The sequence below is a fragment of the Hippichthys cyanospilos genome, chromosome 7 (assembly GCF_059441005.1).
Source record: "Hippichthys cyanospilos isolate Australia breed blue-spotted pipefish chromosome 7, RoL_Hcya_1.0, whole genome shotgun sequence".
Classification (NCBI taxonomy): Eukaryota; Metazoa; Chordata; class Actinopteri; order Syngnathiformes; family Syngnathidae; genus Hippichthys; species Hippichthys cyanospilos.
In genome coordinates, this window is record NC_142375.1 from 16,731,269 (window position 1) to 16,753,404 (window position 22,136).

At 41.5% G+C, this 22,136-nt stretch overlaps 3 protein-coding genes across 6 annotated transcripts; 2 read left to right on the forward strand and 1 right to left on the reverse strand.

Annotated features, from left to right (window-relative positions):
• Window positions 1-596: 596 nt before the first annotated feature.
• Window positions 597-7,977, forward strand: dcaf15 (DDB1 and CUL4 associated factor 15). The gene is made up of 13 exons (XM_088419320.1): window positions 597-915; window positions 2,365-2,462; window positions 2,580-2,718; window positions 2,942-3,048; window positions 3,152-3,279; window positions 3,362-3,523; window positions 4,270-4,887; window positions 5,723-5,814; window positions 5,911-6,033; window positions 6,114-6,187; window positions 6,851-6,955; window positions 7,130-7,245; window positions 7,380-7,977. Exons 1-13 carry the CDS (start codon window positions 820-822, stop codon window positions 7,433-7,435), a joined length of 1,914 nt encoding a protein of 637 aa, XP_088275446.1. The 5' UTR covers window positions 597-819; the 3' UTR covers window positions 7,436-7,977.
• Window position 7,978: 1 nt separating this feature from the next.
• Window positions 7,979-19,782, reverse strand: rfx1b (regulatory factor X, 1b (influences HLA class II expression)). Of its 4 annotated transcripts, none has more exons than XM_088419319.1 (18): window positions 19,677-19,782; window positions 18,215-18,572; window positions 15,349-15,446; window positions 15,174-15,269; window positions 14,502-14,578; window positions 14,132-14,423; window positions 13,746-13,927; window positions 13,552-13,671; window positions 13,348-13,469; window positions 12,788-12,906; window positions 12,530-12,633; window positions 12,301-12,452; window positions 12,135-12,232; window positions 11,355-11,504; window positions 11,069-11,280; window positions 10,839-10,992; window positions 10,664-10,709; window positions 7,979-9,776 (listed from the first exon to the last, which is right to left on the reverse strand). In XM_088419319.1, the coding sequence occupies exons 2-18, from the start codon at window positions 18,543-18,545 to the stop codon at window positions 9,601-9,603; spliced, it is 2,529 nt and encodes an 842-aa protein (XP_088275445.1). In that variant the 5' UTR covers window positions 18,546-18,572; window positions 19,677-19,782; the 3' UTR covers window positions 7,979-9,600. The 4 variants fall into 4 exon arrangements, with proteins under 4 accessions (XP_088275445.1, XP_088275441.1, XP_088275442.1 ...); XM_088419315.1 differs by having other exon boundaries at window positions 15,174-15,272; XM_088419316.1 differs by having other exon boundaries at window positions 15,174-15,272; window positions 19,626-19,723.
• A 1,105-nt stretch (window positions 19,783-20,887) lies between these two features.
• rln3b (relaxin 3b) lies at window positions 20,888-21,621 on the forward strand. Its single transcript, XM_088419818.1, has 2 exons — window positions 20,888-21,116; window positions 21,202-21,621. Exons 1-2 carry the CDS (start codon window positions 20,942-20,944, stop codon window positions 21,480-21,482), a joined length of 456 nt encoding a protein of 151 aa, XP_088275944.1. The 5' UTR covers window positions 20,888-20,941; the 3' UTR covers window positions 21,483-21,621.
• The last annotated feature ends 515 nt before the right edge of the window (window positions 21,622-22,136 follow it).

Sequence of the window (22,136 nt, forward strand, 5' to 3'; positions counted from 1 at the left end):
TTCCCAATTTCAAATGATTAAGTCTAAATTGCAAATAGAAGATATGAAACATATTAATTAGTACGTCAGGTTTCCATCTCAAAAAGTATATTACTAAGTAAAAACCGCAAATCATCAAAGAAATAAATAGTACCTGCAATAAACATTCGATCAGCGAAGGCAACAAAAACTTAATTTTGCAAATTTAATTAGATAATGCATTAATAATAACATCTCTAAAGCTAAAGGAGCATGAATCAGATAGAGAGCAAAATGTGTAGGAGAGAAACTTAGCGTACTTTTGTAGACTGGGAAAGAAGAGACAAGAACGGAATGCTGTAAGAACTATACTGATGGATGACCAAGAATGTGCCGATCCAGATTTGATTTCAAAAGAAATTTTAAATTTTTACAATAAATTGTATTTATCCTCTTTTTTTTCCACATATATTACTCAAATTATCTCAGACACGTAATCTGGATTTATAAAATGGTGGCCATTTGGTAATCATTTCCAACTGGTACTTTATTTCCAATCTTTTAATCGAAGATGATAGTATTTTATTTTTATATAAATGACGTCTGAGCGATGACGTCAGTAGCGTTTTTTTTTTTTTTTTACATGTCTTTTTCTCTTCCCTGTTTCACTAGCCGACACCTCTAAAGCGTAGAAGTCCCCTGTGGGGGGCAGTTAACATAGGCTCGCGTATGGAACGAATACTGAATTGAGATTCGGCTCGGCGACTTCGACTGGCGAAACGTTTGACTTGGTCGGGTTCGTGCAGCAACGGGCCAATCAGCGGTGTCCGAGCCTCGACGCGAAAAACAGTTTACTCAGAAATGGCGCCCAGCTCGAAATCAAAAAAGAAGGATATCAATCACAAAACACAAAGAAGATACAAAGACCATATCGTAAAACTTCTTGTGCGAGGGAAGGTATGTTTTTTTTTTTAATTTACTTAACACTTTACTTCAGACGGTCAACATTGGTTTTGGAATAATATGATGAAAGCTTGCCTTGTTTTTCATGAGCGTCGGAGGCTAACTTGCAGCTATTAACCTAGCATGTTTGCTAACGAACGCAACTCAACGGAGATCAATCATTCAAAGCTAGCAGCACATTTCCTTTCTTCCGCTACGATATATTTTCGCGTTTATCTTTTTGGTTTTGTTGTTCGTTCTTGCTTGTATTGAATACTTAGGTTTCGTTTGCGAGCTAGCGTATATCATTTAAACACAGGGACGTGTGGGGATAGATGTAAACAAAACTTTTTCAATCCAACATCGTCAACGATTTCATCATTAAAATTATTAATATTGCCACGTTCGCGTAAATTTGCGTTTATATCGTCAATGGACGCGTTTAATCACATGTGCAGAAGATGATGACGTTCAATACCTGTCTTATTTGTCTTTATTGATGCAGTGTTCTTTGTATAGAAAATGGATGATAGCATGTACGTGTAAACACTTTAGGACCACTTTGAATGTTTCCTTCCACCAGCACACCAGATTGAAATGATTAATTAATTGACTAATTCTACAGAGGCATGATAAAGCAGCCTGATAACAATTCTGATCATTTTAATCAGGTGTGTTGGAAGAAGGAAACTTGCAACAGTTGCAGGGTAGCAGCCCTCAAGGACTGTAGTTGCCTGCATCAGAACAGCACCTCCCACTGCAAACTCCCATCAAAGCAGCTGGACAGAGGGGCCGGTTAGTTGGGACTATAAATTTTTCAGGGGTAATGAGAATATTGCTCCCCAAATTTGTCATTTTTTTGATGGAGATGTCTGCTAAGGATGACATCCAATCTAATGCATATCACAAATGCATGTCTGCATGGCAGGATTACACAATAAATCATCAACATCACCAGTGTCAATTTATGGATTTATTTTTCAAATCTGATTAAGGTGAAATATTTTGCTTCAGCATTGTTCATCATTGTAAATTTGATCACACTCGGATTGTTAGAATGTTTCACTAACACAACAGTAACTCGTCTGGTTGTGTTTACTAACTGAAAGTGACCCCTGTTGTTGAGTGAGAGGTAGTTACAAGTTCTTCTATTTTTGGTTCATATTTTTATATGTAATTCCAGAGGTATCAGTACCTCACCATTCATGAACCTCACAGCTCGTCGCTGACTAAACATTTTGTAATTTAATTATAAAGGTAAGTTTAATTACATTCGGCTTTGTCATTACTCATACAAGTGCTGTTTAAGAAGACAGACATAGTTTCAACTTAAGCTACTTATTCTGGAAGCTCAAAATAATGGAGGACAAGTTGACCACAACAAGCAATGTTTTTGTGAATCGCCACATATTCAATAAAGATGCTACCTAATGTAATTTTTTTGACAATTGTTCCATTATGCAGCTTTCAGGGCACTTTTCTCAGCATCTGTTTAGGAAGCTCCCTCCTCGAGTGTGTGTCCCATTAAAGAACATTGTCAGTGAGGAATACCTAAGAGCGGGGTAAGTGTTAAATTGTTAAGTTCACTCACTATTTGACATTTCTACAATTAAATTGAAGCAAATTAGTGTAGATCCAGTGGGTGATACAGTGACGCAGTTAAAACCTTTGGTTTTCAGGCATATCTTTCTTGGGTTCACCAAGTGTGGCCGCTACGTTTTGTCATACACCAGGGACTGTGGAGAGGATGACGATTTCTCTTTCTATACCTACCACCTCTATTGGTGGGAGTTTAATCTCCACAGTAAACTCAAGCAGGTAAAACAATGTGGCGTTTTGTTTTTTAAAATGATCTCCAGCTCAAAAGGACTGTCAACAAATACAAATTGCATTTAGTTCAATTTTTAACTAGGGTCTGAATACACTGGGCTTAAATGTTAGTGAAAATATGCTGTGCGGTGCAATTGCTGTGCGTGTGCTATTACAAATGCTGTTACAGCAGAATGCAAGTGAGACATACAATTTTGTGCTTTGATTCTAGGTCCAGTATGTACAGCTGTTTGCAGGCGAGGAAATCTACAATGATCTTTACCTCACTGTGTGCGGGTGGCCAAATGACCAGTCTAAAATTGTCATCTTCGGTTTTAAGTAAGACGTGGTTTGCATCACTTATCCGTCACATACGGCTACTTCAGATTATTCTACCATTATTATGGTGTCATCATGTTTGTCTCTGTGGCGCCATTGTCAGCTCTCTTCTGATGAACTTGCTGAGTGCCGAGAACTACAGAGATGTTTACATCACCATCGTTTCAATGCCGCCACCTCAGTCTTGCACAGAGTCCTACATGCTTCCCTTGACCACGTCCATACACAAGGGTAACTACACATACAAATGCATGCCTCTGATGACCTCGCTTTCTCAGCCCGTCTCCTCTAAATACAACGTGGGTCTCTGCAGAAGGCGGCGATTTTCTGGAGCACGGCTACGTCCTTAACAGCAGGTACCAGGTGGTGTACCCATTTCCCACTTTCCAGCCTGCTTTCCAGCTGAAAAAGGACCAAGTCATCCTGTTAAATACGAGCTACTCTCTGGTGGCTTGTGCCATCTCTGTCTGCCAAGGTAAATATCTCTCTGTTTTAGTAATATGTGTGTGAAGAAGAATGGACTCGGACAGTGGCTCAGCCTTCTCGTTTCTTTATTTTATAAAATATTGCTGTAACAAGCTCAGCAAACATGAGCTGCTGTTAGCTGCAACAGCCAACGCCCTTTAGCTTGTCTCGTTATGTTAATTATTGTAAGTAAAAATACGTCCGATATTAAAAAAAAATGCACATCTGTGCTTCAAAATTCGGCAGTGTATCAAACCACTTGTTAACCTCCTAGCAAAAATCTAAATGGTGGTTCCCTGAGAGAACTGTCAGATTGTCAAATGCATTTGGCCACTTAAAGGGGACGTCAAGTTAAAAATATTGTTTACAATAATATGTTCTATGCAACCCCACAAGTTTAAAAAGTCTAGTATTCAGATGACTACTAGTGTTTGTGGAATATGTATTAAGCATCAAAATCCACCCGTGTTTATTAATCACTGGGTCATTTTGACTGAAAAAGACATCAAGTTACTCGGCTCATCACATGACTTATCTCAGATTGAAAAACCATCCCACACCCCTGAAAAGACTGATTAAATGGGTGCAACATGTCATGTTTTTTTTTAGACATACCGTAAAGAAATTAGGGCACCTTAATTGTTTTTTTTTTTTTTTATATATTCTATTGCCTATATGCCGAGTATGCTGTCATGTTGTTGTTAGATTCCACCCATCCGACAGTCCATAACACTTAATTGGGTTTGTTTGTTTCAGGCAAAGCTGGTCCGTCGTCCCAAATTCTCTACACAAATAGAACATCTTTGTCACATCAGGCGCCTGCTTCATCCTCTCCCGCCGCCACAACTTCCTCCTTGCCTCAGGGATTTCTTGATAGGCAACCACCACAGAGCAATTCACCCCCTGTCCCCTCTTCTTCCAGCCTTCCTGATAGGCAACAACCACAGAGCAAGTTAACCCTCACCTCCCCTTCCTCCAGCCCATCACAAACAAATATGCGATTCCGGAAATATGTAGCAGAACTCCTCGGGCTAGCCCAGAGTGGAGCGGGCGGAGGTGAAAAAACGGGAGCACAGAAACCATCGGAGCCGTTAGTGGGAAATACTCAGCAGGAAGAGCGAGATTGTCCCAAGACGATACAGAAAGAAACACTGACTTGTTTGCCACAAAAGTTGGTATCCGACCATAGTCTAATGCAACCATCAGAGCAAACGACGTCTCAAGCATCCTCGTCATCATTGCCTTCATCCCCCTCTGCTGCCCCAGTTGCATCTCAGGAGGTTGACCCCACTGAACCTGGATATGTCAACTATTCATGTCTGCACTACTCTTTCCAGCCAGGCGTATTGGAGCAGAATACAGGAAGCGATACAGGTGAAAAGACAAAGTATATGCTCAGGCCTCATTATAGTTGCGGTTCTCATTGGAGCGAATGGAGATTTACAACTTTCTCAATCTGTAATCGTTATAAGAGAAATGCAATGTTACTTGTCTTACTTTAGGGAAATGTACATTTGAAGTTAAGTGCAGTCATTTTGCCCAGTAAAGATGTGTTTTTGACTGATACAATGCCCTGCGAAAATAGTAGCCCCCTTGAACTTTTTGCCTTGTAACACCATTTTAGCCTTCAAAGATCCAAAATTGGGAGTAATAATTGGAATAACATGTTCAACTTTTCGTTTTTTTGTTTGTTTGTTTGTTCCAAAAATGTTTAAAATATATATAAATGTTGTTCCCCTTCTGGATTGGAGTTGATTATTTAATTAACAAAACATGGTATTTTAATTCTTTGTTTGGGACCCTGAAATGTAGCAAACGGTTAAAAAAAAAATCAAATAAGGAATACTTTCATAAGGCACTGCATAATTATCAATAGTTCCGGCCCCGCAAAAACTGATTTTGACTTTTGAGCTGTCATGGTCAGTGAATGAGTTAAAATTCCAAGCTGCAGGCCAGATGCAAAATGTTAACTCATCCAGTGATTGCTCATTTAACACTATTTTAGAAAAAGTAAGTACCGGAGGTTGCATGTTTAAAACTGTTACAGCTGTATTAATACATGTCTTTGGGATTGATGGGATTCTATAAAGATGTCTTAAATGTGTTATAGATGTATTTTAAGCTAATTTACAGTTCCAGACTCATGTTTCTAGTCATCTTGTTATGCTCGTTTAAGATTTTCTCTCCACTTTTTTTTTTTTGCATCAAGGTTACCAAGACGATAAAGTACAGCTAGCGTTTACAGTTACCGATCTTAAAGGGCGAAGCCTGCAGCTGGTCAGCGAGCCACACGATGGACGGGTCAGTGACCTTTTTACTCCCGACGCTTCCTCTCTTGACACCGCTCCTTGTATTGCCTGCATGTGTGAATTTGGGTGTATGTGTGTTCTTTTATAGAGTGTGTTTGTAGAGCAGCTTACGCTGGACTTTGAGTATCTCATTAATGAGGTGATCAGGAAAGACGCCGCATGGGCGCCACAGTTCTGCTCTTTCAGCGACTATGATGTAGTCATATTAGAGGTAATCACACAACAATTACTACGCGTTGCGCAATTGAACTGAAGTGTGTGCCTGATAATGTTTTCATATGTGTGTGTCAGGTGTGTCCAGAGACCAACGTTGTCATGATTAGCATTGGCCTGCTGTTACTGGCCTCCCCTTCAGAGAATTGCAGGTACGGCGCCTATTTTTTTTAACATTTTTATAGTACAAACCCTAACTCGTGATTTAAATTGCTTGGAATCTTGCAATCAACACAGAAAACCTCTTCTGTCGCTTATGCACACACAAGAGAATGTTTTTAAGTGGAAATTCGGGCAATGACGTCACAAATTAGCAGCTAGTTGGGTGTTCGCCTGCAAGCCGCTTCGATACCCACTTTTTACTAGGGTAGCCCAGAAGGCGAGCGGGGATTCAAGACAAGGCAATGCTATTTTATTTATTTAGCACGTTTAACCCCTGGTTGTCTGGGGATTTTTCACTAGCCTGGCTTTATTATCACCCAACTTGGCTGTCTTTGAAAGGGTCATAATGTTGTCAAATTTAAATATATATTTACTTTTAACCCCTTTCAATTTTCAGCGATTTTCATTGCTATATATGACTCTCACTACCGATTGGCTCTGGCTCTTACACGGCCACCCAATCAGATTTTGCTGTGGGCGGGACATTGCTGGTGTGAGACTCCACAGACAGAAGTGCAATGATGTATTAGGCTTAATGACGGACTTGATCAGAGATTAAAAAAAAAAAAAGACAGTGCGAAATGCACAGATATGGCAAACATCGGCCCTGACAATGAACTTTTTTTTTTAACGTGTGCTTTTCCTCTTCTCAGGCCCAACACGTACCATTCTAACCTGCAGGTCAGCTGGGACCTTAACACAGGTGTGTGTTCCACTGTGGGTGTCGGTGATCTTACAGAGGTCAAGGGTCAGACCAGGTAAGCAAACGTCCGGTGGGATACTGTATATAATTGTCCGTCTGGCCTCATATTGCCAAATCATTGGTCTTAGTTTAAGTATGGGCCGCATACCACATCAGTCCTCTGAGCATTGTTGCTGTAATGTAGCTGTAGTTCTCCTAAAACTGCTCAAAATGACCTGTCTTGCGTCAGCGGACGTGTGTGGAGTTCTTATCGCAAGTCCTGCGTGAACACGCTGATGAAGTGGCTCGTTCCTGAGAGCAGCTCGCGATACATCAATCGCATGACCAACGAAGGCTTGCACAAAGGTCAGTCGGAGCAGTGCGCGTCATTGCACGCGTTAAGTTTGCCTTTTTTTTTTCTAGTGGGACTGATTTAGGTATAGCCATCTAGCCCAATCGTTGCTGCTTCCAACTCATGTTGAAACCTGCTTTCTTTGTAGGGTCATCTCTGCAGGTGTTAGCTGATAGCGACAGATGCACCTGGATTGTTCTGTGATGTCACAACGACATAGGTACAAGTCTAAAAGAACAGCCTTAGGGCCTAACTGCACTGTGAGAACATGTAATCTGTACTTTTGTCATATAACTGTACATACTTTTTTTTTTTTTTGAAACAATGTTTACTTTGTAAAATCCAAAAGCTGGACTGGAAAAAGGTTCTGACAACCATTCTGAGTATGCCTTAAGTGTATGCAATAGAGAGCATGTTTGCACTGTATGTATTCCAAGCTGCACCTGCGAGATAATTGTATTTGTGTGCAATGGGACTGATTATTGCTGCTTGTTAGTAAGTTGTTGGCTGAAACCGGCCTGGCCCCATTCTGTTCACTCTCAAGACTGCAAGAACAAAGCAATCCTGTTACTCTAAATATCTTCGGGTGAGGTCTTTAAAATCCTTTCGTGGTTGGCAAGGAGGTTAGTCTTTTTTTTTGGTCAAAATGAATTTAAAGAAAATGTTGTGCATCAAAGTCAGATGTTAAGATTGTGTTTTTTCCAATTTGATTCATGTTCACGTGATTAAAGTATTGATGCAGATGACTGGGGTTTTTAAACTTTATTCAGCCAAGGCACCCATTTTACATGAGATAATTCTCACAACACACCACCAAACAAAAATAGCACAAAAAAGTATCAATACTGAAAATGATTTTGTCTCGATTCAATTTTTCCTTGTGACGTCTGGGCTTGTGAAATTGACCACCAAACAAAATCATACTTGCTGTCATCTGCTGTCCTCTGGAAGAACATTAATCGTGCTTAAGTTACGAAATGTCATTCCCATGAATGACACAGATGAACAATGATATTTTTGTAATAAACTTGGGACAACTTGGGGGATTTCCCGCATCACTCCCAATAATCTTTTTTGCCGTAGCAAATACAATATGCACACATTTAGGAACGCAATCACAACCTTTAAATCAATGACAATAAAGCTACACAGATTGTACATAGGTCTTCAGAGGGACATCAAGGACCTCAAAAGGTACAGCAGCATAAGCTTGAAGGTAGAATCCACGTTACAGTACATGAAAAAGGAACAAGATTACAAATGTCATTTTAGATTTTTTTTTTTCTTGCTCATAAAATCCTGATAAATCTTGCAAGCAATCTTGATAAAACTTGTTCATTGTGCTCTTGGTAAAGGGTCAGTTTCATAGTTCCAACACATTTACAGGCCTGGTCCAACATCACATTAAAAATAGAGCTTAGTATTCTGTAGATATACCACACATGTATCCTAAGGCAGTTTATGGTCAAACTATACAATTTGGATATATGACATGAGGGTGAGAAATATTTAACACTGCGAAACGCCGTTCATCTTAGATGGTAAATCAAGGTAATAACCAGGTAACCATGGACAAAATATAGATGCATCTGAATCAAGCTCATTCAAGTTTGCGTATACCTTGGATGACGCTTTCTTTGATGCGTGTGGAAAAAGTGACCGAGCTGGCGAAATGAAAAGGATGGAAAATGAGTTGTGAGGACAAACAGCAAAACTGGCAGAACCATCACATGGATCACTTTTTTTTAATAGCAACAATAGTTCATGAAAACGAGACGACAGAACCCCGATATATATGCAACAAAACATCAGATAACAGAATACAAGCTCAATTAGGCTAGCAATCTCTCAAAGGCACAGAGTATCGGTTGGGCAAATGAAAAAGGGCGTACGGAAAGTAAATCAAACTGGCATCCACAACCAGAGCACACAAAATCTATTCATCCTGATTTTAAACACCCCTGCATAGACATTGCTTAAAAAGCAATGTGAGTGATTTTACAAATCACAGATTTTTTTTTCCACATCCGGTGAGTGGTTAAGGCGGGTCAAGGGAGACTCATGGCGATATCATGAGCGGTGTAGTCTTATCGGTTAAATTTGTGACGCTTGTGCAGGGCTGGCCACTGAATGTTCCGGGAAGGCGCAGGGATCAAACAAAATTACGTGACGAAAACAAAACAACAACATGGCTGCACGAAGAGCAAAAAAAAATACATCATTGGCATAAAGGGCACTCCCACTTTTTGTATACATGCTCACACTGGACAAACACTCAACACCAAAGTATCTTTTAAGCAATTTGGAGGAGCACGCGGGACAGTGGGATGGGAAGAATGGATGGATGGTGTTAAAGTGTGTTTTCTCCTCTAAGCCGGTGCGTTGTGTGACTCCGTGAGACTGTGCAGGCTCAAAGCCGTCCGAGGTTGCTTGGCTGGCGGTTCCAACAGCTCCTTGTCTTCCAGCATGTTTAGAGAGCTGGACTGCAAGACCAGATCGGCGCTCTCCTCCTCGCTCTCCTCATCCTCGTCTTCGTCTTCCTCATCTGATTGGGGACAGACGGCGAGGCGTTTTAAGAACTGCAAAAAGTACGCTTCGAAGCTCAGCCGGAACCATTTTTTCTTCACAGACTTTTCTTGCAGAGATATACAGTGGTATGATTGCACACTTAAAAATACGGGCTTCATTAAAGACAGCATTAGCGCATACATGTTCCCAAAATAAAGGAAAGAACTTCTCAAAAAGTAAATCCACGGTGTTATCTTAGAATAAATCCCGTTACTACAAACAATGGAGTGGCTTTCGCTTTTAGGTGTTGAAATTTAAACCAATAGGGGGAGGTACCAAATGTGCCTAATCTGCTCATCAAGAAGAACAGGAAATTAGTGACTTTAAGAGATTAACAGGCAGCAAGCTCTTCAGTTTACTAATATTGTTGAAGCATTGTCTGTAGACACTATTACATGTGTAATGTACATATAACATTTTGTATGTATATGTGAGCTAAATGGTTGTTGTTTGTTGACCTTTAAAATGGTAATCACTAATACGTTAATGCTAACTGAAATTGCTCACCGGCTAGCATTGTTGGCGGATAATAGGATAACAAGATAATAGCATAATGTATATATGTATAAAATCATCTCACATTCAACCTTAGCAGATTAAACAAGAACAAAAAAGATAAAAAGTGTGTGTTTGTGTGTGGGGACCAAAATCCCTGGTTTTACTTCCTTTCTGGGGTCCTCTTGCACTTGTAGGGACCATTTCGGTGGCTGCCACAAGTTCAGAACATTTTTGATGGCCAAGATTTGCTTAGGTTTGAATTCAATTTAAGGTAAAGATTAGGCGGTCTGTTGAGATGGTTAAGGTTATGCCATTATGTCAGCCTTGATGTATGTGAGTGTGTGTGAGGGCGGGGCTCGATGTTACCTTTCTCCAGGTCTGGAGTGGATCGGCTCTTGACAGCGCTGGCAAACTACAACACATTAGAGGAGCATACAAAAATCAGGCAAAGTCTCGAAAGCTCACAGAAGTGGGACATTTGAAAGAAGAATAACCCACATTTTTTTGGGTGTATGTTATTTCCCAGTTTTCAGACACTTACTTCTCCCATGACCGCAACCGGGGTCTCTCCTTTAGCCTGAGCCACTCTGTGCTCGATCAGGTAGTACATGTACTCGTCGTAGAGCAAGCGGATCAGGTGAAAGGATCCGAAGCTGGCAGCGCTGCGCAGGGTCAGGTCTCGGATGACCATCGAACTGGCGGTGGCAAAGTTGTTTTTTTTTTTTTGTTGAGACTTTTAACACGCTGAGTGTAACACACGGAATGCCTCACCTGTAGAATGACCAGTTGAGCAGGAAGACCTTAGCGGCCTTGGGCAGGGCGACGGGGTTGGCCTCGTAAGGTTTGAGCACCTGAGAGACGACGCCGTCCAACCAGGAGGCCCACTGCTCCAAAGAGTTCTGCTGCTGCAGGGTCATCTTAAAGTCTTGCTCCAGCCGCTGGACGATGCGGTCCTCGCACTGACACACCCACGACGCTTGTTCCTGATGGGGGCGAAGCGGGGGAGACGAGTCCGTTAGCTTCCGTTGCGCTTCTTGTCCCGAGCGCGCCGGCGGACCTGAACGTTGGTGAAATCGACGCGGTTGAGGTCGGAGAGCATCTGGTTGATCTGAGCCGAGTTCTGGAGGACGGCGCGGGCCGCCTGGGCCAGGTGGTTCAAGCTGGTGTAGCGACGCAGCGTTTGGGAAAAAGAGCTCACGCACACCACCTGAAGGGGGAAGAAAGAAAACGCAAGTGGTGATAAGATTTTCAGAAATCTCTACAGTTAAAAACAATCCTGGTGCATTGTCATTTGCGCTCGGTTCATGATGTTAGTATATTTTGCGGCCGCGTTGTTTTGGCAGCATACGTAGTACCATTCAAAATTTTAGGAACACCTTCATATTCAAATAGTCTCACCATGAACCGCTGTGTTTTAAAAGTCATTCCAGATCACGAAACATCATACACATTATGATACATACTGAGATAATAGTTACCACTGTTGTTTGTGAGTTATGGTTATTATTTTGTCTAATCAGATTTCAGCTTCTTTGTGCTCCATGAAGGCTCAGGACAAAACTCACTGCCCACTGCTGTTAATAAAAATACACTTTTTTCCACCCCAACATGAGTCGCAGACTTTTGACTTTTCACGAAGGTCTCAAGAAGGTGAGAAGTCAAAATGATCCCACTCGGATATCAAAAAATGAGCGTTCCATCAAGGTTGCAGTTACGCAAAAATCCTGAGGATGTCGCTGTTTAGCAACTACAAGGAACTTCATTCATGTACAGCACCTTTAATTGTATAGTGCACGTATTTTTGCTAGCACAAGAAAATTGTTGGATGTACACAAACCTTAATGCGGACCATTTCTTCTGGGATGTTCATCATGGCGCCGGACAACCAGCTCTCCAGACTCTTAGCAAAATTACGGATGGCCTGAGTTAAGGCACCTGAAGAGCAAAGTGTTCAAATGTGTTGAAATTTAACGGGTCCCCCTCACCTTTAACATCACACTTACTGGGGATGGGTCGGAGCACATCTGGGATGAGGATCTCCACCAGCGTCTGGTAGAGCAGGTTGTCGCACGCTTTCGTCCAGTGTAGTACAGGCTCGAACTTACACAGCAGCACAAGGCACGATTTTGGCAGTCGTTTTTCCGACTCGTGGTGACTGCAAGAGCACACCGCTGCTTTTGTAGGCACAGGGCTGGTAGCTTCGTTTTTTTTTCCTTTACATTTGACACTCACAGGTTGAGAGTTTCTGGGTCACTGCTTTGGCTGAACCTCCAGAAGGACTTCCAAAGTGTCTCCACGAGAGTGAACTGAAGGTTTACCATCACATCCAGCACGGCCTGTTGACGAAAAATATTCAAAAATAATAGTAAGGGCAGACTATGAGAATTTCCCACCTGAACAAACATGCTGCGCTAACATACCAGAATACCAAAGTAAAGGAAAGCGCTCTTAGATGAGTGGAGAGCAATCTTGTGATTCTCCATTTCCTACCTCACAGTGTTCCCTGTAGAGCGTCTGAAAGGCTTTGAGGTGTTCGGGCAGGATTCCATCAGGCAGGCTGCGCGTTTGCACATTTATGTCGACAAAGTCAGGCAACTGCCGTGACGCTTCTACACAAGATGGAGAACACGCTGTAGTCACCCCTGTATAGTTGGTTCACTTTCTATCGATTGCGTCAGTCAAGAGCAAACTTGGTGATTGTTTTGAAGTACACACTGCAATAGTAACTTATTTGACACAGTGAAATACCTTATGCAATAGCTGCTATCTACTTTTTTTCCTTTTTTTTCAAGTTTTGGGCTAAAAGAGGCTCTAAAATTTTTGGTTTTAAATGAGTTTATCAACAAAAATAATCGACAGATGAACTGATTTTAAAAAATTGTAAGTTGCAAACCTACTCAGGCACTAAAGAAGGGTCAGCACAGTTTGAGCCTAATGATGTGTCAAGTGTTGGTTTTTTTTTTTTTGTTTTTTTCCAATGGAACAGTAATAAGACAATGGTGGCTGCAGCCTATGTGTAAGGATTCAACTTAAATGGGCCAGGTACTGACCCAGGAACTGCTGGTACTGCTGCACCTGGGCCGAAATATCACAAATGACTCCTGCCTGCTGCTGGGACGTCCCCCCTGATGTCCCATTGGTGATCACCTCTGTTTTCTGAACCGCCTTTATCCTTTGGGACAAAACACATCCAGGTCAGAACAAGTTCAGTATTTTAATGGAGTGCCTCTTTGTGTAACAGCTCACTAGAATACCTGTTTTTCTGTGAAAAAGGCTGCTGCCGCATTGCCATGTGCTGCTGTTCATCCATCAGTCTGAGCAGCGGGGAGCCAGACTTGATCCTGAGTCCGTAGTAGTGGTACTTTGAGTTTCCCCTGTAACGAGCGTGCCAAGACTTACAACAAGGTGGTGCGCAAGTGAATTACAGCAACGAGCATTGCGTACGTACCGGGTCCCGAGCCTTCGAGTGCGGAGTCCCATGAAAACAGACCTGATGAGTTTGCCAAAGGAGGCGGCATTAACCGGTTCCAGCTTCTGCTCCTGGCAGTGTAGCAGGTAGTGGTAGTACAGGGTGCAACGGGGTAAACTCACTCCCTCTGCACCTTCGTAGTTGTCACACAACCACTGCACCTGAAAAGCACAACCACTACCATCATGTCTTGTCCATCCACATTTTGTCCCATCACCATTCCAAAATGGAACAAATGCATTTTTTTTTCTTACATCAAAGCTCTCGCACTCACAGTACCTCATCATAAAAACATGATAAATGTACTCCAATTATAAACCTAAGAAATGTGTGTTCGTTGAATCACATGAAGCTGGGCTACTCACAGTAGCTGGTGGGGCACGTGAATTTGGGCTGGCATAACTCTGGCCTCCTCCCCCTGTCCCCCCCCCTCCCCCTAACAAATAAGCCCCTTGAATGACATAACCGGCCCCGCTGGCGGACGTGCCCCCGCTCGTGGCAGCTGCTGCCCCTACAGAGGAGGGGAGAGTCTGCGAGGTGACCGAGCCGCTGATGTCGGATTCCGAGCTCGATGTGGCCTCGTAGAAGTTGGAGGTGGAGGCCGGGGGGGTCTGAGAGAAGAGGGGTGAGTCGGAGAAAGAATAGCTACCAGGGCGGCTGGAAGGAGAAAAGAGGCAAAAAAAACTGTAACTAGGCAGCTGAAAGATGAATAATGCAAATGTTTTTGTTTCTCACATAGCGGAGGTGGTGAAAGCATTTTCCGCGCCTCCGCTGTCCACATACTGCACCTGGCCGGAATACACTTGCTCCACCTTCAAACAAAAAAAGTACAGAAGAGTTTTGACCTGACCTTCTAATTTCATGACAACCCTTTATCAATTAGAACACAAAGTGGTTGTCAACCTTTTTTCAATGATGCAACGGCAAAAGTACCCCAAAGCATTTTTGGATGAAATAAAAAATATGAAAAACAGTACAGTACTGTTTATTAAACTTTGGAACTGCATTTGTCGTGGTATGTCTACACTAATTTCTTTCAGCAACTCAAGAAATTGATTGTGTAACCATTTATTTTATTTATGGCTCATTTGCTGGAAAATTGCTTCAATAATGACAAGATTTAAGCCAAATTTAAGATACTTTGGAACTACATAGAAAAATCACAGAAAATTCAGTTTCTGAAAAAGGTTAAGAACCACTGTCCTATAATACAGTACTTTGTGTTGTGAATATGCAAGTGTGTAGTGCTGTTGTAGTATTTTTTACTAATATTATTTCCTAAAAAAAAAAAAAAGTTTAAATTGGTATCCAGCATCACAGAACTAACATTTCAACTTTGGTGGTTTTACTGCAGATTGTACTGCTGTTTGTAATGAAATAATTCTGAATGCATGTGTCTACATTTACCTCTTGGTTGATGTGTACAGACTGCAGGTTGTTAACGTTAACGTGTCCTGACTGGATTCTTTTGCCTGCCTGAGACACCGTCTGCAACACTGACCTCTGCTGGTGAACACATTTACTACATCAACATAAACCTACCATGGAGACCATTAACCTCAAATAAAGTATGATGTCATACCTGGGTGGTGGTCTGCACTGGTTGGACCACTTGTGTGGGCACACCTGGGGCGGGTGAGCTAGACTCTGACAGGCTGTCATTGGAGTGAGCAGAACCCTCTAGGACCAAACAAGTAGAGTGTGAGAGAATAAGAGACTTGAAGAAGCTACAAATAAAAAATCACGCACGCACAATGTGACAACTCACGACATGCGGTTTGCAAATCGAAATAAAAGCCACTGTAGAACATCCCATGTGTATTTTTTGGTTCGGCTGAGGAGAAACTGACACAAAGACACCCATCTCTGCTTTATATCTCGTGCAGAGAACGAAGACCCGGAGGAACAACTTCGGACAGCTAATCTCCCCAGATGGAGAGAAATCCCTCCATTTTGTAAACATGCATATCAGATGCGAGGTGGAAACGAGACATATGAGGGCTGTTGGCTGCGGGTTGATTGACCATGTAGATGGAAGGCTCACTTACTTCCTTTTGACCCATTTGACCATATTTGGCTTCCTGCAACGTGAAGTTGTACTCGTCCAAGTAAACAAAACAACCTTCCACTTATTTGAATGTTAAATCCAAATTGTCAACAAACATTTCAAAACTACCGCCTTCATGACAAACCATGTTCTAAATATTACCCCTATGTGTCCCACTGAGACCTCACCTCACTGAGCTGCATCTTGTGACTTGTGGCTCAAACCTTTCCGACTTTCCTGTGAGGAGTGATTGTGTCACCCAATGGACTCGCTCGCTCCCTTTCAAGCACGCTCTCTCTGTCTGTCTTGGCTACTACTCTTCTCATTTAGTGGCTGACAGGTGTGATAGATGTTCTGCTGCTTCTACCTTGTCAATACATCTGAAATGAAAGCACACCTGTACACAGATATATGAAATTATGGGAGACACTATGAAGTGCTCAATTGATTATTATACACTGACACTAACTAACTGTTTAATTTTTTTGTACTTCACTGTACTCCTTGAAAAGAAGTAGTACAACCACGTTTTCATTGGGGCATTTTCCTTCTTGGATATTTGTGTTTCAACTTTTTATTTATTTATAGATCTTCTTATGGGTTCAATACAAACTACTGTATGTATTTAATGAACAATTGGAAAAAAAATTATAACAATATAGTTAAAGCTGACCACCACTATTTGTTGGGAACTGGGACCAGGCTGCCACGCAAACCAAAAATCTAAATAAGTAACACTAATTGTTTCTAAGTTATACACTGGTATTTCCCCACTCGCCCCACTTGAAAATATGTTTTCCTCCATGCTAAAATGAGTTTGATACCCCTAATTTTAACAATTCCTTGCCTCATTCATTTTTAAGGCCCTTTATGTGTAAACTGCATTACACAGGCTTCTATCACATGTGTAAACAGTTTAATGAAGACATAATAATACAAATGTTTATATATTGGCCATAATATGATGTTCTACTTCAATAAATATGCACCCTTATCAAGATGATTGAATAGAGCGTCTCATTAGAAGGCAGACCAGCCCAACGCCCGCCTGTCCCGCAGAGACTTTGTGGGTGAGAGTATACTGTTACTTGACACTAGCAGGCAAAAATATCCACTAACAGACAGACCTAAAATAAACTTCCAGGGTAAGAACAAGTCAAAGGCCTCATTTTCTTTCATTCTCTTCTCATTAAAATCAGATTTTTGAAAATGCTAACGATTATTTTGACATTTAGAAATATTTTTCACTTATAGGGAACAGGCTACATTCATTTGGCCATCATTGCCAGGAAACACTTATTTTGTCACATTAATGGCCAACTTAAGTTGCCATGGATACAGATTTCTTTATTAGTATTTGGGAATGGCTGCTTTTTCACAAGCTACATTATTATCACACTAACTACAGAAAACACACAAAAAAAAACTGCATTCCATCCTTCACATTTGGTACAGTGTAACCTAGCAACCACTTGCATCACATTATATTGTTGTGGTCTGCTCCTCCACATGCACAATATTACTTGGTGTGCTGACTATGACGATAATGACTTAACACTAAGCTGGCTAAACATCATGACCACAAATTAAAATGGTTAGACATGGAAAATAATTATTTCATCCTTTTTTATATTTTGTGCCTTTTATGCTTGCAATTCTCATAGCTCATCATCCTTAGTTACAACACTGCCTGATTTGTGAAGAAGGTAAAAGTAAGGGAAGAATAACAACATTCAAATGGAACAGAAACAGAGAACAAACGACCTTTGCTTTTGCCGTGTGAAGTGTTATTGCACATCTACGGCACCAGGTGATGCAGTGGCACACTCATTGCCAAAGTCTGTGTGGGAGTTATCACGTTTTTTTAAATTGCTGTCAAAAACATTTTTTATATCACATCAACGATTATAATTACAATTAATTACAACCTTTATAATTTTTTTCTTCAAGCTAAAATGTTCATGACATTGGTGCTTCTGTGTTAACTGTTTGAAATCAATTTACATTTATTATTATGTATCAATAGTTTTTCAGCATAGAACTGTTCAGTTGGTCAAAACTGTTTAAACTAGCATTGGCAAAGTTTTTATTTCAGGCACTTTTGATGCAGTTTAAATTATTTTTTCTGCTTCGGACTAACCTGTAACCTGTATAATCCATGTAAAATAAATAAATGTTTGTTGAAAGTTGATGTATATTGTTTTTTCCTATGCTATCGTTAATTAGGAATTCTGGGTACACTTATACATTGTTTATTGGTAATAAATTTATTTATAGTCACCACGGGGAGGGGAGGTTATGAGCTGTTTTGAAAAAATTGCGAAACACTGTCCTAATGATATGTAAGATATACAATAAGTATATGTGTCAAGTATTGAATAGTTTGTCACATGTCGCTCACCTGTAACAGTCACTATGATGTACTGGGGTGAGGTGTTCTGACCATTACTCTTCTGGGCCACAGTGTGCTGGATTTCAGGACTTATGTAGTGCTGTGTGGGAGCCGCTAGAGAAGCTGCCTTCTGGCTCTGAGCCTGGGTAGATGGGGCTTGAGGAGAAAGTGTATCTTGGCCGGTTTTGACCGACGCAATGCTTCCAGAGGTTAGTGATAGTCCGGTCAGGAAGTGTGCTGCCGTCTTGGTAGAAGAGGGTGTGGTGGAAGCTGCCGTTGCTATGGTTACCGTGTCGGTCGGCTGAGACTGGAGGTCTTCTGAGTATCCAGAAGTTGCCATGGCAACCAATGCTTTGAGGCGCTAATTCTGTAGATTGAAAGAGGGAGACGAAGCTCAATCGTGAATATCCTATAAACATGCCTTTGACGTCACATCCACTTGTATGTTATTGCCACACAGACCTTGAGAGCGTGTGTGTCAAGAGGAAGTAATGCTTTTTCTCTTAAGCAATATTTTTAACCTTTTCAGTCCACTACCAAAGTATAACAATCAAGCAATCCCCAAGAAACAACTCATTATCAATTATAGTAGTTTAAGCAATGGCCATTTGTGCGAACTGTAGCATACTGTGATTTATAGACTACGAATATTGTATGTAACCTTATCACATGAAAAAAAGACTAAATTCAAATGCGCAATTTTTCGACCCAGCCATTCAGGTCTTTACACAGTCTTAACTTAAGAAAAAAGCCCTGGTGTGTGCAGCCACACGGCGAACACGGACGCGCAGATGATCACCGAGCCCGCCGCGTCACGGGACTGACTTCAATGTCACTACAAAAAACTTTTCCCAAGTGCTTTAAATAAGTATCGAACACAGAACTTCCGATCACGCACGTTTAGATACAAAAGGCGCTTCAAGAAAGTGGATAAAATGTGTCTGATTGTAACATTGCCCCGTTTACTTGAAGCGGTGCTAAGTTAGCGAGAGTGAATAGCTTCTCGAGCTAGCAGCTCATGTCAGAATCGGAAGCTTCATGTGCGTTTGAGCTTCCAAGCCGTTGGCTAGAAACCAATGCTAGCGTGCATGTAATTTTTTCATTGGGACTCTAACGCGACGCGGGGTTAATTGTACTCGAAGTTAAACGTGACACTCAACGAAAAGTGACTGCCAATAGTCGGGGGAAAAGTGGGGTAGTCACAAGCATTAGAACGCACCCGCCATCTTGTGCTCTGATCAGAGATCTGACATCGCCATAACAACCGCCCTCGCACTCACAAAAAAAAAAGCTAGCAACCACTTTCATCATCGACATGCCCGAGCACTTTCACCAAGCACAGACGAATGCGCCTACAAAAACAGCCAAGCAACTTTACACAGCATGAAATAATAATAAAGTCTCATTTTGATAAGTTCACCTCCGTTTTCCCCCGGTATTGTCCTTTTTAGTGCTAAGTTTTCTCCCTTACATTCGGGTTGTTGTTGACTCCGGTTGCTTGGTTCTTGTCGCCAGGACTACCGTGACTATGGCGCTTTGCCTTCACCGGGGCAACTGTTGCTAGCCTCTTGCCTAAGCCCTGCCCACCACTATATGTTGATTGGACCACTCGGGAGGTGGTCCTTACGTCGTTAGTAATACTCGTCTCCTAGTGGACATTCGCCACTGTCACTCTAACGCCAGCCGAGCGACTCATGACCACTTCCAGTTTCAGCGAATTTAAGAGTTGGCGATTGGAGTCCAATGGAGGTCGGAAAGAAGTTACTCTTTGGCAGCATTGATACCTTTAGTATCTTTTGCGAACCTAAATACACTTCTTATTCCAACATCACAAACAATAACTTTATTAGGAAGACAGGTCTCAATCTTTGCAAAACAACCAAGAAAGTGTACATTCATAAGCTTGTTTACTGTCTTGCTATTTTTAGTAGGATAAAACAAAACAGTGGAATCGAAATAGTTGAGGTCTATTCCTTCAGATTTGAAATCAATGGATGAATATGAGCAAGAGATTAAATTGTGCATGTAGTGTTCAGAAGGAAAAACATGGATTTTCAATAAAACCGTAGCCAAACATGTTCTTTCTTTTGTGGGTTTCATTAAAGCAATATTTAAAGAGCTCATGATAAATATTAGCATCATCAGTTTTACTTTCCAGCTCATCTAATCTATTTTTCTAAAGACGCTACACCTTTAGTGCAGATCCGCCAAGCAACACAGTTAGCTTGCTTAAGTAACATTTTTTTAAATAACTTTATTTCACAACATTAATGTGTGTGAACAACAGACACACAAAAAAGATTTACTCTACCAAAGATGTTGAGCAGCCTAAATTGATGAGGTGCAGCAAGAAAGTGATCTCTATTCAGTTTCTTGTTGACAAGATATCATGACTAAGATACTGTTGTATATCATACAAAGCAGAATAATAACAAACGATGAGGGCAAAAAGGGCAAATAAAAGGTTACAGGTGATAAGATTGCAAAGAGCTCTGTTGACGTCACCCCTGGCATCATTTGCTATAATCAGAACTTTTCCGTTACTGGATGTGTATTGTTGCCCATAAAGGTCTCCAGTTCTTATCTCTGGACATGACAAAGGCTTGAGGTGCTTCTCTGAAAAACGAAGACCTATATAAGATATCCAAAATGAAACACAAACCACATCACTCAAGTCTTTTGGGTTTATCGAGGACTTCTCAGCACAGCGAAACAAACGGCAAATTTTTGAAGACCATGTGGAAGGCAGCACTCTTGACCCTGTGTCTCTTGGTGGCATTGGTAGACAAGGTACGGCCGAACGAAGCCCATTCTTCTTTCTATGGAATGAAGCTGTGTGGCAGAGAGTTTATACGTGCTGTCATTTTTACGTGTGGGGGCTCTCGCTGGAGAAGAAGCATCGGAGAGTCAGGTAAGAATGTATGTAATGTGAAGTAATCTATGTACTGTATAAAAATGTTAAAACTAAAATAAATTGTCATTTCTCTTCATGTCAGCTCTTTTTGAAGACGAGGGTTTTGATCAATGGAACACAAAAGCTTTCCCTGAGGTAGACAGTGAGCAGGATTCTGCAAAATCCGGCATATGGAAGGACCAGACATTTGATGGGACATCTGCGGCGGCTGGATTCAGCCGCTCGGCTCGCTCGCCTATATCGGAAGACGTCCTGGAGGCTCTTCGAAGTGCAGATAGGAAAGGACGCGATGTAGTGGTGGGGCTATCCAATGCTTGTTGCAAGTGGGGCTGCAGCAAGAGTGAAATAAGCTCCTTGTGCTAAACATTGTCCTCACTCCCATGCAGCATTCTGTTCTTTTTTTAACATTACAGTCATGAATTGTATCAGTGTTTTCTCATCTAAAGGTGGACTGTGGTCTCATTTCCTGTACACATTGAATAAAGTTTTGTGTCATTGGTAAGGAAGTCTCTCTTTTTCTCCTCTTCCTTGATTTGCCCTCCCTTGAAAAAAAGGCCTAGCCCGCAGGCCTTAGATTTAAAGCTTGCATGAATCTTGGGATTACAACAATTCACGCACACATTCACACCTAAAGATAATTTAAAGACTTCAATTAAGACAAGAAACATGTTTTAAATGTGGGAAGATGCCAGAGCTCCAGGAGAAAGCCCAACGCCCATTTTTCCCTCTTTTTTCAGGCCCCCCCCCCCCCCCCCCCCCCCCCACTCCACACACACACGCACACACACACACACATTCGCCGATCGATGCATAGTGCCCCCTCCCTGAGCTCCTCTGTTCCACGAATCGCCTCTGATTGTTACCGAACGCATCGGTTTATGAACAAGGGGCTAGATGAGGTGAAAAAAAATACAACACCAGCCCAAACGTGCTTAAAGTTGATAAACAGAAATGCAAACATTTGAATGACTATTCTGCGGAAATTTAAAAGTGCAGCTTTACTTGTCATGTTAAATC

Coding starts and splice junctions, on each gene's coding strand:
- dcaf15 (XM_088419320.1), top strand. CDS start 820: ATGGCGCCCAGCTCGAAATCAAAAAAGAAGGATATCAATCACAAAACA. Junction 4,888..5,722: donor GAATACAGGAAGCGATACAG/GTGAAAAGACAA, acceptor TTTTGCATCAAG/GTTACCAAGACGATAAAGTA. Junction 5,815..5,910: donor GCGAGCCACACGATGGACGG/GTCAGTGACCTT, acceptor GTTCTTTTATAG/AGTGTGTTTGTAGAGCAGCT.
- rfx1b (XM_088419315.1), bottom strand. CDS start 18,545: ATGGCAACTTCTGGATACTCAGAAGACCTCCAGTCTCAGCCGACCGAC. Junction 14,424..14,501: donor GCTTTCACCACCTCCGCTAT/GTGAGAAACAAA, acceptor TTCTCCTTCCAG/CCGCCCTGGTAGCTATTCTT. Junction 11,505..12,134: donor AAGAAATGGTCCGCATTAAG/GTTTGTGTACAT, acceptor TTCCCCCTTCAG/GTGGTGTGCGTGAGCTCTTT.
- rln3b (XM_088419818.1), top strand. CDS start 20,942: ATGTGGAAGGCAGCACTCTTGACCCTGTGTCTCTTGGTGGCATTGGTA. Junction 21,117..21,201: donor AAGAAGCATCGGAGAGTCAG/GTAAGAATGTAT, acceptor TCTTCATGTCAG/CTCTTTTTGAAGACGAGGGT.